General features: G+C 36.5%; 1 protein-coding gene across 2 annotated transcripts; it reads right to left on the minus strand.

Annotated features, from left to right (window-relative positions):
* Positions 1–250: 250 nt before the first annotated feature.
* On the minus strand, positions 251–16,969 carry PHF6 (PHD finger protein 6). 2 transcript variants are annotated; one of them, XM_009999667.1, is made up of 11 exons: positions 16,796–16,933; positions 16,492–16,593; positions 14,203–14,336; positions 13,829–13,872; positions 10,258–10,260; positions 4,941–5,107; positions 4,621–4,764; positions 3,215–3,319; positions 2,255–2,388; positions 1,520–1,649; positions 251–1,227 (listed from the first exon to the last, which is right to left on the minus strand). In XM_009999667.1, exons 1-10 carry the CDS (start codon positions 16,931–16,933, stop codon positions 1,520–1,522), a joined length of 1,101 nt encoding a protein of 366 aa, XP_009997969.1. In that variant the 3' UTR covers positions 251–1,227. The 2 variants fall into 2 exon arrangements, with proteins under 2 accessions (XP_009997969.1, XP_009997970.1); XM_009999668.1 differs by lacking the exon at positions 10,258–10,260 and having other exon boundaries at positions 4,941–5,104; positions 16,796–16,969.
* Positions 16,970–17,362: the final 393 nt, after the last annotated feature.

Genomic DNA, 17,362 nt, shown 5'->3' on the forward strand with positions numbered 1-17,362 from the left:
ACCAATTGAAGAGGCTAGTAGCCACTAGAAACGACAAGGTATTTTGAAAACAGTCAGAGGACTGATCTGTTAGGTTTGGTATAGCCTAGATCTGATAATTCCCTAAAGGAATATCAAACTCTAGCAAGTAGAATTCCATGTCATGATTGTTGACTTGACAGAAAGAGAAAAAAAATTATCACTAAAACAATAAGGATGATAAGCAAGTTTCTCATATAGTGGTCATAAGATTAAAAAATAAATACCAATCTAGAAAAAAAAAATAATAAAGGTTGTTTCCTCATTCTTCTTACAGAATATGGGACCTTGATGCATATTCTGGACAAAACATGAAGTGTTCCACATAGCACAGAACACTTGAGGTATGGACGTCAGGTATGGTGGCTAAAATTCCATTGTGAGTTAAGAGTTGTAATTCTCTGAAGTTAAAGAGATTGGGCTGCAGCGTCCAAACGTTTGTATAGCAAGGTTTTAATCACACTTAGTGAAGTGTTCTTGGTAAATCAGGGACACAGAGAGAGGTGGGTGGTTGGGGAAAGAATGAACTACAGCCCTTTGGCAGGAGTTCTAAAGCTCACAGCTCAGAACCAACAGCTGCTCAAGTAAATCTCCCGCCAACAATGCCGGGCGGAATGAGCAATCCCAACAGGAACAACCTGAAATGTTCAAGCGTGCTTCGCTGCACACCGAGTCCTTTTCTGCTGTGTGCTTTGCAAGCAAAACCAGAGAGCAGCTTTCCCATGGATCGCCTCCGTCACTTGTGTATGAAGAAAATGCAAAATTCACAAAGTACCAGCTTGTTGCCACCACCAGCTTGTCCATGTTGTTAATTAAACTAGCTAAGACCTTCCCTCCTTGCATGAATCCACTAAACGACTTACACATTCCAAATCTTAAGGTTTTTTTTATTCAGTCCAGAAATATAGATCTTACTTCATTTCAATGTCTGCCTTAACTTTTGACACTGTACATATTACATATCATTTATATAGTGTTTCATTTTTTTTCCAGACACTGCAGACTACAAACTACATAATATTGACATGTAAAACTCTGCCACTTACTGAAGGCTCACACACATGAACGTTTCAGGCAGTTCAATGAAATTTCTAACAGAGCTGGGTAGTAAAAAGTTACTACCCTTTTCTGATTTTAGAAAACAATTTAAAAGAATTAGTAGTTATGATGTCTTAGCCATTCCCAGTTCTATAACTCTGTCCCTTGAACCTGTTTAAAAAATGATGAAAACAATAGTAAATTTAAAATCATACGGAAAAGCATTTAGCAGCTCTGACATGACATCTATATTTAGCAACAGAAATGAGGGCCTCCCTTCTTCCACTGTTACAAAGTCAGCTGGATTTAAAAAGCAACAAATCCTCCCCATTCCTCTACAGTATGCCAATAAAAAGTACTTATCTGCATACACTAGATATAAATACTTCACTGCAATAAACTACATGAAATGAATATTGCGTTTCCGTCTCGGGAACAGATCTGTCAGGAGTAACTTCCATACCTAGTTTCCATTGAGCTGCTGCTGAGGAATGTCATTATGGTCAGTGCCTGATTTGCCACGGCTTTTGCTTTCTCTTTCTTCATCCTCTTCATCTCTTTCATCATTTCCACTATGGTTTTTACAATAGAGTCTAGCACAAGTAAAAAATGAAATGAAAAACCAACAGTGAGGACTTTTACTGAAAATACCCACCAAACCCAGACTTCCCTCCGTAGGAGCCACTTGCTGACCCCCTGTTAGCTCATTCTCGGTTTTCAGTCAAGCATCAGTTAAACTAGAGAAAGAAAACAAGGTTGAGGACAAGCCAAAAAAAGGAGTTTTGAAGAACTGGTGCTCCACTGCTCAGAGAATGCCCTCTTGTGGGCACAGCCACGCTGGCAACTCAGCTCCAAGCACCAGCAGTTCCACCAGCAAGGACAAAGTTACAGGGTCCAAAAACCACAAACAGGCTACAAACCATAGCAAGGTGAAGGAATAAGGACATAAATGATCCAGAGTTTCCTCAATATAATTTACAGATTAATCGAGGAAAATATCATACAAACCAATCAATATACTCATTTTACAATACTACAGGAATTTGAAGTTAGCAGAGTAACTGGAATATTTTGCAAAGCCAAAAATTACTTAAAACTACCATATAAAATAAAACAATATTCCCTTTTTTAATAACATACTAGACAAGCTAGGCAGAAAAAGCACCATGATAAACTGAAGAATCACAGAAGTCCTTACTTATAAATTCCTCGTGACATATTCTCAATGTATTTAGCTTTGTCTTCTACTCCACAGTGGTAATGGTATGTTTTTATGCAGGCTTTAATTTCACACCCAATAGTAGCACCAGGCTGGCTGCAAAGTGTACATTTCTGTGCAGGAGAAAGAAGAGAATGGCACTATTAATTCAGCCTTTCAGTCCTTTGCCTCTCAGTATTCAGTTTAGTGTCCCTAATAGTTCTGGCTACCTCCCTGGAGCACAGCAATGCCTCTGGCAGGTCATCCTTTCCATGATCAGTTCAGCAAAGACATTGTAAAACAGACACTATATCATACTACCCTATTAAAATATGAACAATGGGATATACTTGTCCATTGCATTGAAAATTGCTACATGATTGCACATATTACTGCATTTCTATGACAATTTTATTGCCACTGAAGTTAAACAGATGAAGAATCTTGAATTATTTTTTTCAAGGAGCAATATTGTTAGGAACAGTTTGTTTTCTCCTCCTGTCCCTATAAATTTCTTAGGACTTGAAAAATACCCTGAATTTTAATAACATACAATGAGACATTTTACCAACATCTCCATCTCTGAGGCCTGAATATATTTTTCTATTAAAACATCAGAACAGTTGTAAATCACATCACTGCAAGAACATGTTCCCTAACTTGTAGTTTTACACAGTGTGCTTTTAGTAACACAGGATGCAAACCTGTTACTCTCTCAGTTAAAGGAAGTTTAATTAAAATTGACTAGGTACATTGTCAGAAAGAGTCCTAAACACCACATGCCCAAACAACACTAGTTTTTAAGGTCATTCCTACCTGGCTACCTGTCCCTCAGGTAAAAATACATTTAAATGTTGTGTTTAGCAGCTGGAAAAGATTGTTTCACAAAAGGAAGGGGACAGAGCTACATACACCTTAGCAGCATTAGTAACACATTCACCACATTCTGCAGATACATACCATTCTTTTTCCTCTCTTGATTTCTTGAAGTACAGTTTTTATATCAAAATCACCAAACTCTGCCCTTGAAGTTGTTGTTAGCTGGACAGTGCCAGAAGAGAACAACTGTAAAACAAGCAAGTCAAAATAATGTTAAGTCACCAACATGATTAGAAATTTTTTCAGGTGCAGGAATAACTAAGTACTGAACAACTCCTTCCATCACCTCAGACAGCATGTGGTTTACCAACAAGCTAGGAAAAAAACCATGCTGAGTAATTAGTATGATGAGTATTCCCTCTGATATGCACCTGACTGCTTTAATTATACTGGTTACCTTGGAGAAATGTATTTTAAAAGACAAAGGAGTAGACAAGAAATAATGACATGATGGAAACACAAAGTAATAAATGGGCAATATTATCAATTACATCCCTAATTTTTTTAGGAATATTCAATTTCCTTCCCTGTGACATCTATACAATTCAGCTTCATGACACAGCTGATGCCAACACACCTGAAAAGCCCTGAGGGATGACAATGGAGCATGTAAGTAACCATCTCTACTATCGTAATTCTGGTTTATTCAGTTTAAACTGTCTTAAAACTGATGCTCAGGTACACAAAGCAGCAAAGAATTAGCCTTGAGGCTGCTGCCCCCCCAGCTCTGTTTAGTGAGGCTTAGTATAAGAAGACAGATTGCCTGGACAATTTACTCATGCTGAGGTTCAACAGGAAGCACTGAGGCCTGTTACTCAAAGTCCTGCCTTATTCCTAGAAGGAGTTTTGTGACAGATAGCCCCACCTAGTCTGGTGGGAGGTGTCCCTGCTCACCGCAGGGAGGTTGGAACCTGATGATCTTTAAGGTCCCTTCCAACCTTCACCATTCTATGATTCATTCTATGACCCGCTCATGTTCATTGAAATGAGCAGATTCTTTTCAGGCTGACACTTCTATAGGCAAAGGTTTTCTACAACTTCTCTGTCCCGCTATAGACACATAGCCTGAATCCAATGGTCAGAAAATCAATGAGGTTCATGGATCCTTCCCAGCTTTTGTCTGAATGCTGGTGAAGTATGTGAAGTAGAGGTACTTTATTTTTGGAGTGGATTCTTTTAGCTAAAACTGTTTTTTCTGTTTTTAAATATTGTGTATGCATTGAGATGCTAAGGGAGCATTTTTAATAAGCTAAAGAGTCTCTCTGAGCTAATTCTGTCTCTTAGCACGTAGCCAACTTGTATCCATATTGCCTGCAGTGAAAATAAATGAATTGCTCACTTTGCAACACTTCAGTGCTTAAAGAGATCATCAGCACACAGACAATACTCATCTATAATTACATGTGAGGGTACTGTATTAAAATCTAAAATAGCAATTCAGACACAATTCACATAACAGACTAGTTAACAACAGCACTGTTACTCACCATGCACTTATAGTGTGCTGCAGCCTTTTTGGCATTAAATATATGAAGCTTTCCTCTAGCTTCATTTTCTTCTTCACCTGCATGACAGAATCCACATTTAGGTTTTGTATCACTGGGGCTGCTTCTGTGGGGAGACCTGTCTCTCTGAAAGAAAAACATTTTACTAAAATATACTGCTGGGTTACAAATAAGGTTGTAATTTTAAAAGCCTGTGGCCACCAGCTGGAGGCTCAGACAAATATAAATTTTCAGACATTATATTTGCAGAGAAGAAATATGCAATTCTCTCTTCTAAGAAGTTTAGCATATTTACTGCTTACATAGGAACTGCTTTCTATTTCATCTGTGCCATGTGAGGACGTAGATCTAGTGTCTTCTGATTGCCCTTTTAAATTAGTTTTTCTTGGCTTTCCCTTACGACCCCTCCTTTTTCCTTTGGGAGGTGAAGGCTCCAACTCGTGTTCATTGATATTTTCTTCTAAATCTGCTTTAGAAGTTAGAAAACATCATCAAATAACATTCTCAAAAGTTTTACATCAACCAACCAACAAAAAAACAATGAACAAAAAATCCCAGATAACCAAAAACCACAGACAAGAAAAAGCAACCTCTATTTTCTGTATTTTGGTCAGAAACAAAAATAGCCATTTTTTACCATTTATTACAACCATGAAACTGCAGATCCTGAAAATATTACTTGCTTCTTTATACAAATCACACAGCTTTGCTCCTTGATAACATATGAAGGTTTAGTATTTCTTACAGCTTCTACTTTCAGACCCAAAATGGCCTCAGGTACATAAGTTCACCTCAACTGAAAATAAGACTCATTTAGACTACAACTGAAACCAGGGAATGTTTCCAACTGTGAAATAACCTTTTAATTATTTTTTTCAAGAAGCATGACTTGCATGGAAAATGCCCTTGATATGATGTCAGTGTTTCTAAATAACACCTCTTTCCTTGCTTTATTAATTGATGCCTTTTGACTTCAGAAAAAAATCACCCCTGTTGGTACTAACATCAAGTTTTAAGACTGAAGAGTATTTTGTCTCCATGAAACAAACCTAACATTTCATTTTAGTCACTGTGTATTTCTTGTATTTTTACATCTACAGATAAAACAGCCACCAGTTCACAGAAAATCATCCACACTGACAATATCCCAGATACAGTATTTATAGAACACTAAGAATGTAAGAACATATATTTTTAATACAGATATACCAGAGGTCTGACAAGTTGCTTTGAAAATGTCAGCTCAGCTGCTGAATGCTGCACAGAACTGTAGTCCCATGTTCCAGCAGACTGCCCTTTTGATCACTCAAAGCTCTACAGTTCATACAGATCGATTCTTCAAATTTAAAATTGCTTCCAGTATGATCTAGTTAAGTTATATCTGATATTGAATAACCAGCCTTATTCAGTCACTAACAACCTTCCTGGCCATCAGCTGCTCATAGAAGCATCTTTCTTCTTTCAATATGTAACACCCACCCCTGCTCAAACCGCAAAGATATTTCAGCAGACTCGTTTGAAGAAACACACACACAGAGCTGAAGAACTTGATACTCACCATCCAAACTACAAACATCACTATGAGGCCCCAAATGTAAAGAAATCCTAATCAGAAGATGTGAATCATAGAATCATGGAATGTCAGGTTGGAAGGGACCTCAAGGATCATCTGCTCCAACCTTTGTAGGTGCTACTATAGTTGATATGAGATGGCTCAGCTGTCAAGCTGAGACTTAGAAGTGTTCAGTGTGGGGGAACCCAGCACTTCCCTTAGGAGACTATTCCAATGTTAGACTGTCCTCATGGTGAAAACTTTGCAACATCTACTTTATACAGTAATGAGCCACTAAACTGTGGTGGCTGTGGTATTCTTATTATGGCATTGCTATGGCATTTATCACCATTATATCATGGTCTTAGTATCCAGACAAGACATCTTCTATGGTTCTGTCATCTTGAAACTAAATGCTGCTCTACCAGAACTCATCTTTCTTACCTATTATCCTGTAAAAATCAAATCATGTTTCTCTCTTGTGATTAGGAAGGACTGATGGGCACAAGAGTTTGAAGTCAAAGAGTTGAACATACTCCACATCCATCAACTTGGAGTGGAAGACAACTGAATTACTGGCCAAGGCCTTGCACACAACCATGCACTATGAAGCTTTGTCTGTCCCTGAGGTATGAAGGCTGATCCCTGAGAAAGCTGCCGTTTCTGGCACATTTATTAATAAAGGACAGAAAAAGAATCCAAAGGCATCACAACTGGTGACACTGAAACACAATTCCCCCAAAACTTTACTCTGTTGTATGGTTAGAAAGAAGCAAAACTTTGAGAATAAACTATTACAAATCTTCAAATTAATTTGTCTCAAATTGACAGATTATTCAGCTATATACAGATATTCCCAAGTTGCTACTAACACACATCAGTCTATCTAGTACAACAAGCCTAGGCTTTAATATATATACACTATTATTTTCTAATGAAATGACAAAAGCACAAATTCTTTCACTCTGAAAAAATAAAATACATTATGACAACTAATGAAGTAACATGTTCTTCTCAGAATTTACAATCTCATATTATTTTTTATTTACCAAGATTATACAATGTAGATGTTGGGCCTCTCAGACTCTATATAGCAAGTATTACAACCTGAAAACCTCTTTCCAAGACCAGAATTCTCTCTTATATTGACCCTCATCATAAGAACTCTCCAATAATGTATTAAAAGAAATTTGTGAATCTTTGTTTCTACTTTTACAGATTTCAGAAAGCACAGATGGTTATTCTGGAAAAAACAAGTCTCATAAAAACATGACTATTGAATTTGTGACCCTTTAAATAACATGAGTAAGAAGTAAAAAATATTCCTTTCAAAATCATTCCACTGATTTTCCTACTGTATTTAATGAAGGAAACTAGTCATACTGCTCACCAGCATTCCTTATTTATTCCAAAGCTCCTTACCAGTTCTGCAGACCATAATAATGTTTTCCAACTCTTAGTTCACCCTTGTTTTCTAAGTCACATTGAAGCCCATCCTGAGCTCTTTACAGTCATACTTTCAAAACTGGAAGTGAATCATAATTTTTAACCACTGAGCACCCGTTATGAAAGACAACCTTTTATAAAAAAGGTCACAGCTTCCTTACAGAGGAAGTTCTTAAGAGCTATTTTTCAGTCTAAAACTATTAGAATGTTTCAAAACCTCAAGACTGCACAGCCTTCCTCCAAGGAGAACCTCATTTCTGTGCTCAACAGAAGTACCACCAAGGAAGTGCAGAGTTCACTGAAATCCAGATGCCACATGACCCCTTCTCTAAAATAAAATTCCTTGCAGATTTAGGTCTCCCACTGGACCTACAGATTACTATCACCCCGATGTGAGGATCTGCTCTACCACATCTACCTGCAAGACTTACACCTCAAAACATTAAAGAGTTTCTCTCATTTTTAACAGCACTATGAGCTAGCATAACAGTACAGGAAGAGACTGCAACCAGCTTTAAAATACACCTGCCTCAGATGGTCTGTTCCATATACTATTTGGTTGGTGCCCTATCCCTCCCCTCAAGCCCACTGCCAGCTTACCCTGTTTCCCTGGCATCTGATGGTTGGGTGTTTCCAACTTCTCATGTCAGCTTGAACTAAGGAAAACACAAACAGTTGTTCAACTCCTCCCTGGCCAGATGATGTTTTATCATGGATATCAGCCCTGGTCTAAATCCCCTGAGATTCCCTAGATTTTCGTCAACTGCCCCCATCCCATATCCCATTGCTGCCTTGATTTTTAAAATCACCACGATAATGAATATACCTAAAGTCTTCAGAGTAAGTATCTTAGGAGCTTCCTTCAGAAGTTCCTAAATGCTGTATCTGAAAAACAAGCTCAATAGACAACAGGGTCTGAGAAAGAGAGGTGGGGGTAGGAAGCAAGAGGAAACATTCTACATTTTCAAATGCACCTAAGAACAAAATATGATAAATTCAGATGAAAGATGAGCAGCAACAAGCCCCAAAATTGCATTTTAGAAATCCATGAGCAGTACAAAGTACCACAGAAAGAAGACTAGCAAAATGCTGTGTTACATAAACTGCTAACAGGGAGACTTAGCTTCAGAGAGACATCTAAAAATTCTCCTTTGATCACAACTAGAAGGCAAAAGGATGAAGATGTTTTGCTGTTTTAAACAAGGCTTGGCAGAGAAGAGGTTGAGACATCACTGATCTGTTCTGCATTGCATCAGCTTGAAATATGCATGGAATCACCCTTTTCCAAAAGCTAGGTTAAAGCCAAGTAATAAAAGAATTAAGTGATTTAAAGGTTGTGAAAGAAGACATAAAAAGAGGATGTGTAAAATAAAGGCTAACACTGCTGCTGTGTATCCACCTCCTACATTAACTTAAACAATTGCCTAAGTGAGCCAGAGGAGAAGGGGGCTAACCCTGTATGAGGAAGATGATAAAGAAAACTGACTGGCAAAATATATTTGCAAGTAGGGCTGTACAAAATGCAGAATGTGGAAGTGGCTTAGACATGTTGTTATCTAAATCTGAAATCACACGTGTATTTCAAGTTTTACAGTGCTTTTGGGATAAAAGAGAAACTCTAAAAATTACAAAGAACAAAATCAACCTTTGTAGATTTTTAGAAGAGAGATGGAATATAACAGAAAGAAAAATGTACTTTAGCATGTTAAAGATGTCCTTAAAATATGGCTGAAACCCAAGAAACCATGTGGCAACATAATTATTTGAAATTGAAAAGAATGTCAAAAAACCTAGAAAACCTTATTGTGCCATTGATCATTAACAAAAATGTGAATGCACCTATAAGCATTAATAAAAATCAGAGATTTGAATAAAAAACCCTGCCAGCAAATACAAGATCAAATAAGCTGATCATGAAATGATAGTAGCTTTTATCAGCAAATGATGTGAAATTAACATTCAAAATATTTAATGTAATTTTTAGTTGTTTTGTTGTGGTTTGTTGGGTTTTTTTAATGGAAAAAGATCAAGTTACATGAAACATATCTAAGCTGGAGAAAGTAAGAGTGGAAAGGAAAAGAAATAAATTACCTTGTAGGTCCCATCACTAATATGTTTTTCATGAGCTCCTTAAGGAACTGGTGACTTATCCAAAAGCTGGTTTTGACCAAAGAGTATCTATCTTATGAAGTACCTGAGATGATTTCTTAAACAAAGTACATTTAACACAGGAAGTGGGGAAAAAAAGTCCTTCATAAACATACAATCTAAATGCTTTTCCAAGCAAACAATTGTTGACAAAGACTGCAGAGAGACAACACACTCATCTGCATCTTCAGAAAGCTTGTGACAACTGGTATGATAAACCTGTGAAGAGTGAGTTAGCTGACCACAACTCTACTTGTATAATGTCCTGCCTAGACAGGAAGGAGAATTATGATGTTAACACACACACAAGGGCCACATCAGATGCCACACCGAGAGCCTCATGCTCCCTGAGACAGACAAGAAGAGGCTGAGGGAGCAGCACCTCGGAACAACTTGTCACCATCCAGCAGCAGAAGGCAAGTGACTCCGAACTGCAAAGCCACAGAAACTCTGCTACCTGCCTGCAGCCACACCTGCTGGGAACAGCTCCACAGAATACCCAGCCAGGAACAAACACTGACCAAAGAATCCAAGGATGAGTCAGAATGTACCCAAACTATAATGCCAAAACGCTTCAGATGGTTTTCCCACCAGCCTCTGGTTTACACAGTGCTTGGAAAAAGTACTTGGTTTGATAAAGATTGCAGCATCTCTAAGTAGGTCTCACAGGGAAGATTATCCTGACTCAACTTACTGAGCAGTATGAAAAGCATAGATTTCATCAGTGATCTTGAGAGTAACATGAAAATGATGCTGAGGCAGGGAATGTCCTTATTTCCATGGTGGAAACATAATTCCCTTAGGCTTTGAGTAAAGCTACAATAGGTATTATTGACATTTTTTGACCCCACAGATGCCCCACAGGCATCTGTTCAAACATTAACAATAGTCACACGAGTGTCTTCATTATTCTGTGTTTTACTACTATGCAACAGAAGAATGAAATTCTATTATTATCTTAGTTTATATTAAACTACTCCTGATGAGCTCAATTGCTTTACATCTATCACAGGGGCCTAGGCAGCCCCACCTGCAGGGAACTGAAAGATACCAGATTTTTAATTTCTCTAAAATTATTTCCAGTGCATTGCTATAAATTCCAACAAACAGTTCCAAAACCTTAGTCCAACAATACTCTATTCTTCAAAAAGAATAATTGCAGTTGTATCAAACTCAGCAGTAATTCAGCTAACAGTTAGCTGGGACAGCTCCAAAGCACTGGAACCAATTCCTGTAACCTCTTAAGTACTGAAAACTTAAGACCACTTGCCTAAATTGTGTATTAAACTATGACCTGAAGTTCAGCTTAGATTATTTTGTTAGATTTGTAACCAAGCAAGACAAAAATATACACACAAGCTTTCAGTGACTTGGTTTGCTCTTCAAATCTGTTGACCTCACAGCCACAGCCCAGAGCCAAAAGTGAGAGCACCTCACTGTTCTGTCCTTTCCCCAGTTACTGGGGTCTCAGCACAGAAGAATCACTCTGAAATATATATACACAAAGGAAATAGAGGAGATAGCATTTTCCTCTTCTCTGTCACCTGAAGGCTTGGCCATATAAATTAGACCAATCCAATAAACAGCTGGAACAGATAATGAATTAAGAACACAACTCTTCCCTGCCACGTTTCATATTTTTATATATTGAAAGAAAACAAAAGGTAGTTCAGCAGCTCCTGTCTATGAAAGGAAAATTAACTCCCATTGCTTATTAATTTTGTCTTGATGAGAGATGCTTAGCCTGATGAATTCTCACACCACTTAAACTTCATGACAGTAATAAATCAGATCTAAGAGGTCCTGTTTATTATGTTTTAAATGGGTAACTTTAATTCCAACCACATTTCCATGCAGCGTCAATAAATTTTCTGTTATTAAATGGTTAACAGATTTTATTTTCAAACTAGCACTTCTAACAAAAGGCACACTAGCCAGATCTCAGACTTGAACAAATATGGACCCCAAAGCATCTGTTTTCTAGGAAAGGGAAGGAAAAAAATCTCATTACCCAGCAGTACTGCCTACAGAAAATAAACTGTTCTGGACTTCAGCAAAACAAACACTCCTAAAAACTGTTCCAACATCCACTAATAGAAGTGACATAATAAAAATATTTGGACTGCAACAATTAAATCTGGATAGAGAGAACAAAGAATAAAATCCCAGATGTTCTACAATGACCAAGGAAAAAAACCAAAACCACACCAGCGTTCCAGAGCAGGAGTAATACATTTCAGTGATAAAGGACTGAATTTCAGTGCCTCTGTGCACCTCTACTGACATAACCACAGAAGAGCTTTAACTGTTCTGTTACAAAAACGCTGCTGAGAGGAAGGATTCACAAAAATGAAACAAAAACAAGAGAGAGAGAAAAAAAAAGCTGCTGTGTTAGCATCTAGTATCCCCTAGCTAGTCTATTCACTCTACTCTGCAAGTGTTTTTTGGTTTCACACACCACCATTCTTTCACATTTAAATTCCTCTTGGATCATGACATTTTCCTCAAGAAATAAACCAAGAAAATACATATAAATCCCACCATCCAAGATAATCCGGTTATCACTTCACTAAGCAAAACTTCAGCATTTAAATATTAAGAAACAAACCCTCTAAAGTCCCTCCTTAAACTCTGAAAACCACCCTGTATATTTCTGTCTTCTAAAGGGAATTAGTTTACACTCTAGCAAAATACCATTGGTATATAACTGGAGATGATGCTTTCTGAAAACCACTAAAGAAAAGTTCAGATCCTGCAAGAAATTCCAAGCAGAGAGAGTCATCCACTGGCACTGGGCTCCATGCAGAATTGGAGGCATTTTTCAACAGATGTCAAACAGAGCCATTTGTGAATCAATATAAAAGATTATTCTTAAATATCAGTTCAAGAGATTAATCTCTCTAGATTCAAATGTCCTTCATATTCTTTTTCTGCTAAGAAGCAAAACAACCCCCAAAACAAAGAAACAAAGTTCCAAACTACAAGATAATGTGGCCCTGTCTCTTTGGAGAATTAGTCTCACATGTATATTGCTTTTCTTGTTTAAACCTACTAACAGCAAAATCAGAGAGTTTCATACAAAGCACATGACAATAATTATGTAAATAGACTAAAAAAAATTAACAGTTTTCATTTGGGATTTCTACTGCCTTCAAAATCTTTCTGAACACTGAAGTAACATCCAAACCTTACCATTAATTAATATATCTATTACTCATGGCATTAAAAGTTGCATATTACCTTAAAAATCCATTTGGCAGAAAAGAGGCTGATTTATGAAATTTGATCTTCAGTAAGTAAAGTCATGTACTCCTTATTAGTTAAATCTGATGACATTTCAGTTGAAAATAATGCAAAAAGTAAACTAACAACTGCTTGCTTACCCAATTCAGATATGGCAGAAAAAAGGAAAAGTGAAAAAAAACTGGAATTTTAACAGACCACACGATTTATCTCCATTTGTGGCATTATCACCCCTCAGGCATTTCATTACTTTTCTCTGCAGAGATGCACAGTTTTATGAATGTATCCAAACAGGTATTTTTGTTTATCAGAATGAAATATAAGTGATCTGATCACCAGCCTTTTCATTTACTATTGGGTCCTTCTTATTTGAAGAGTTCAACTCTATTTAATAGTTTAAAAAAATGGTGGATATTTAAGAACATTAGCAATAGCCAAAATCAGCTGTTACCTGAAAAAGTATTAATTTTTACATTTAATGTTGTGAATATTTAAGTACAAATATAAGCCAGCTTCTTCCCAGAAGGGAATGCACTACTTCTACCCAAACTTTGTTTCAACAGGACATCAAATCTTTCAAACAATCCCAAAATGTCTTTCTTGGGATTTTCTCCACCTCAACCAATAATTTTTCAAGAAAATACAGAAATCAGATGGGCTTCCAAACTCATTGTTTCTCAAAAAAATAATAATAAATGGAGACCTAATTTTTACTGAAAACATTTCTATTATCCAGAAAAAAAATTAAATTTAACCAAGTATTTTTCTACAATGGGAAAAATTTATATGGAATAATTTTACCTTCAGAGTTATGCGTAGTTTTCTTGTGTTTTCGACATAAAATCCTATAAACAAAGTAGTTGAAAACTGTCAAGTCAGTCATGATTCACAGATTATTTACTCATCTTTTATATTTAAATGCCAGTACATTTTTCTCCCACTTGTAAGACTCACTCATACACAAATCTTGCAGTGAAAATATGCTTTTCTAGCACATCACTATTTCAGATGCCACAATCATAATTAGAATTTATTTATTTTTGGCAACAGTTTTGCTTAGATTCCAAAGTGGGGGCTTTTTGTTTGGCTTTGTTGTTTGTTTTTTTTAAAAAAAGAACAATTGAATGTGAAATATAAATATAAAAGTAAACAGCAGAGCAAATAAAGATAGTTACATGTAAATGCCTTGTGAGGGTTTCTCTCTTATCTGAGCTTTATCATGCAGAGCACAGTAGTAGTGATATGTCTTGTGACATGTTTTCACATCACAGCCAATGGTGGCTCCAGGACAATGGCATAAAGAGCACATCTGCAAAGAAAAAAAGAGAGCAGAATTCATGTTGCTGTTGGGTTAGTATTTCTGAGTTCAAAAATAATCCAGTTGCACTCCTGGTTGCACTTGGCATTGCTCTTCCTGCTCTCTGGTGTTTTTTTCAGAATTTGTTTTAAAATCAAGGGAGAAATTTATTGCAATTATGCAACAGTACAATAACCATCATTTGTCAATTACCAATTCAATGAAGAAGTAATTTACTTTTGTGGAACCCTGCTGGATGAAAGTGACACAGCTATTCAGCTAAACATCCCACTCCCCAGGATGGCCTGTTTGTATCAACTGTATCAACAGAAAAGTTCAAAGCACAAATGGTACCTGTTAGATTCTGAATTACATTGTGAAGGTAGGATTAAAAAAAAACAACAAAAGACACCCATTTGGCAGTGAATCTTGCAGTCAGAAACACTGTTTACCTGGAAATTTACCTTACATGCTGTATTAAGTGAAATATTTGTTAAAAACAGTGAATTCATTTCAATTAGAGCAAATTTTTATCTTTGTACTTATTTTGTAGAAAAGATTAAATAGGAATGTGTTGCTTTAGTCTTCTTTCCCAATAGTTATTCTCCTATTAGACTCATTATTGTTTAGGATACACCAATTATCATGCTTCTTAATTGTTCACTGCCCTCCTTATACTGTGTTGGGAAAGGAAGTAATTGATTGTATCACAATGTTATTGATATTTTTCTCCGTATTATTTCGTACTGACTTAATTTTGCCCCAAAAGATCAGAATTCCCCAATTAACTCCCCTCCCAAGACTAGAGCTTTTGTTTTGTATCCTGCATGTTTACCCATGCCTTCAAAAAGTTACAAATCATTCCAAATCCATAAGTCTACGTGTGCAATGTCAGATACTCCCTACATCTGTCTTTGTGGAATACACTTTCTGTCCACTGCACTAGCCAAGTTCTTCTTGTTAGTCCCAAATATGCCAAATAAATATGCCACCAAAGTTATGTATCACCATCCTGCTTTTCAATTTTTACCAAGTTAGCTCAACAGTAAAAATGTCAAAGTCTTGGATCATCTCCATTTACTCCTCTGCAAGCTCCAAAATGGTGCAGTTATATACTGTTTCATAGTTGTTATTTAATTTGTATGGGTATTTTATCTCATAAATATATTAGATATTATGATTTAGCACATAAGAATGGCTGACCAAAGCTCTTTATAAAAGCCTATGTTGAATTTATATCCATCCAATCAATTTTACTCAGGACTTCAGTATTTTGAAAGCCAGAAATGACTAAAAGAAAACTTTCTTTTTTATGAACACCACAATGCACGAAGAGAACAAACCACAGGAATTTTTATATTGATTTACTGGTCTGTGTTTCCTGACAGTAATATAATATTCATTCCATTGGTACAAATCCTGCTGTCCAAATGGTCACTGTCAACAGATTAATTAATTCCCAAGCTATATTAGGAATAATAATTATAATAATGATAATAATTATGGTAATTATTATAATAAAAATAAAATAATAATGATAACAACAACAACGATAATAATAATACATGTGCCTTGTACACCCAAACTTCACAAGTTTTTAGGACTGGCTTCTTCAGGTTTGAACCTACAAACTTAGACAGAAATATATTACCATCAGAAAGGTACTTTGGTGATGACGAGGCCTCAGTTTTTGGTGCATCCCTGAGCAGCAGCAGCACCTCCTGAGGGAGGGCAGCTACCTTAGACATGTCAGCAGACAAACCCAGACCAAGTTACCAATATAATTACCCAACCCAGGGCACCACGCTGAGGTATTTTTGCTCAGTGTATTCCCACATCAAAGAACAGGCTAGAACAGAAAGCAGACCTTAGAGGGGCATTTGGGCTAACACAAACATTTAGCTTTAAACTTCCTATGCAAGCCAAGGGAGAAAGATTCCTCTGGAGATGAATTCAGAGCTGTAGTTTTCTGACAGCTACTGACACAGATGAGGCACCTAAGATCTAAAATTATCCTGTAAATTCTCTCCAAATAGGAAACAACTCAGGACTATGAATCTACCAGGTTAATCAGACCCAGCTTTTCTGTAAAAAGCTGAAAGAAGTGCTTTATATAAGGTAAGAAAACACCTTTTCCATTTCCAAGAACCAAAAATAAGAGACTTACCAGTTTTGTGCCTCTCTTTATTTCTTTCTGAATATCTTCAATAGAGAATCCACCAAGACTCTCATTATCAGTGTGTGAAGATACCAGTGCAGATGAGAAAAGCTAAAATTATAAAAACAAAACTTATTTTTTAAGCTCTAAGAATATGAGTGATATAGAACACTTACATACACCAAACACACAAACATTTCAAATTACAGTGATTAATCATGTGTGCCAATGCCACAGCTGGTTGAGTTTTTCATTTGTTTGTAGTCTTTGATAGCTCACTACATTCCTTCCCCTTTTCCTGTGGGTTACTTACCATACATTTGTGATGTGCTGCCACCTTCTGGTTTTCTGACATCAGTAATTGTCCACATTCATTATCTTTATTGGATCTACAAAAACCACACTTCCTTTGTCTTGAAGAGACTTTTTTCTGTCCAACTGAGGTTGTCATGATTTTTAATGACTTAGAATGCCACTTCAATCCTATCAATGCTACAGAAAAAAAAGGGCAATCAGGTTGTTAACACCAAGAAAAGGCAATTTAATTTAGTTTTATACATATAATGTTGGTTGCTTGAAAAAACAGAAGTTCCTTTTTACCCTTTTTTTCACACTACTGCAATATATCCAAACAAACATGCACCCAAGAGAGGCAGCATTTTGCCAACTTTTTATCACATTGAAAAAAAAAAGTTTGAACATGAATATAAAACTTTGGATACTAATATAAAACTTACAGGGAAAAGAAGAAATAAATGGAAAATACATATACAGCCGTCATTAGAGGGAAAAGTGACTGCAACTCTTTCATCTCATTCTTATTTATTACAGCAAAGGAAAATGAACAACCTGTGCATGCAAGAACATTCATGCTAGTGAA

Source organism: Chaetura pelagica, unplaced genomic scaffold, assembly GCF_000747805.2.
Source record: "Chaetura pelagica isolate M959 unplaced genomic scaffold, ChaPel_1.0 scaffold456, whole genome shotgun sequence".
In the NCBI taxonomy this organism is placed as follows: domain Eukaryota; kingdom Metazoa; phylum Chordata; class Aves; order Apodiformes; family Apodidae; genus Chaetura; species Chaetura pelagica.

Coding starts and splice junctions, on each gene's coding strand:
- PHF6 (XM_009999667.1), bottom strand. CDS start 16,933: ATGACAACCTCAGTTGGACAGAAAAAAGTCTCTTCAAGACAAAGGAAG. Junction 4,765..4,940: donor AAATAGAAAGCAGTTCCTAT/GTAAGCAGTAAA, acceptor TTTTTCTTTCAG/AGAGACAGGTCTCCCCACAG. Junction 3,320..4,620: donor CAGCACACTATAAGTGCATG/GTGAGTAACAGT, acceptor CTTGTTTTACAG/TTGTTCTCTTCTGGCACTGT.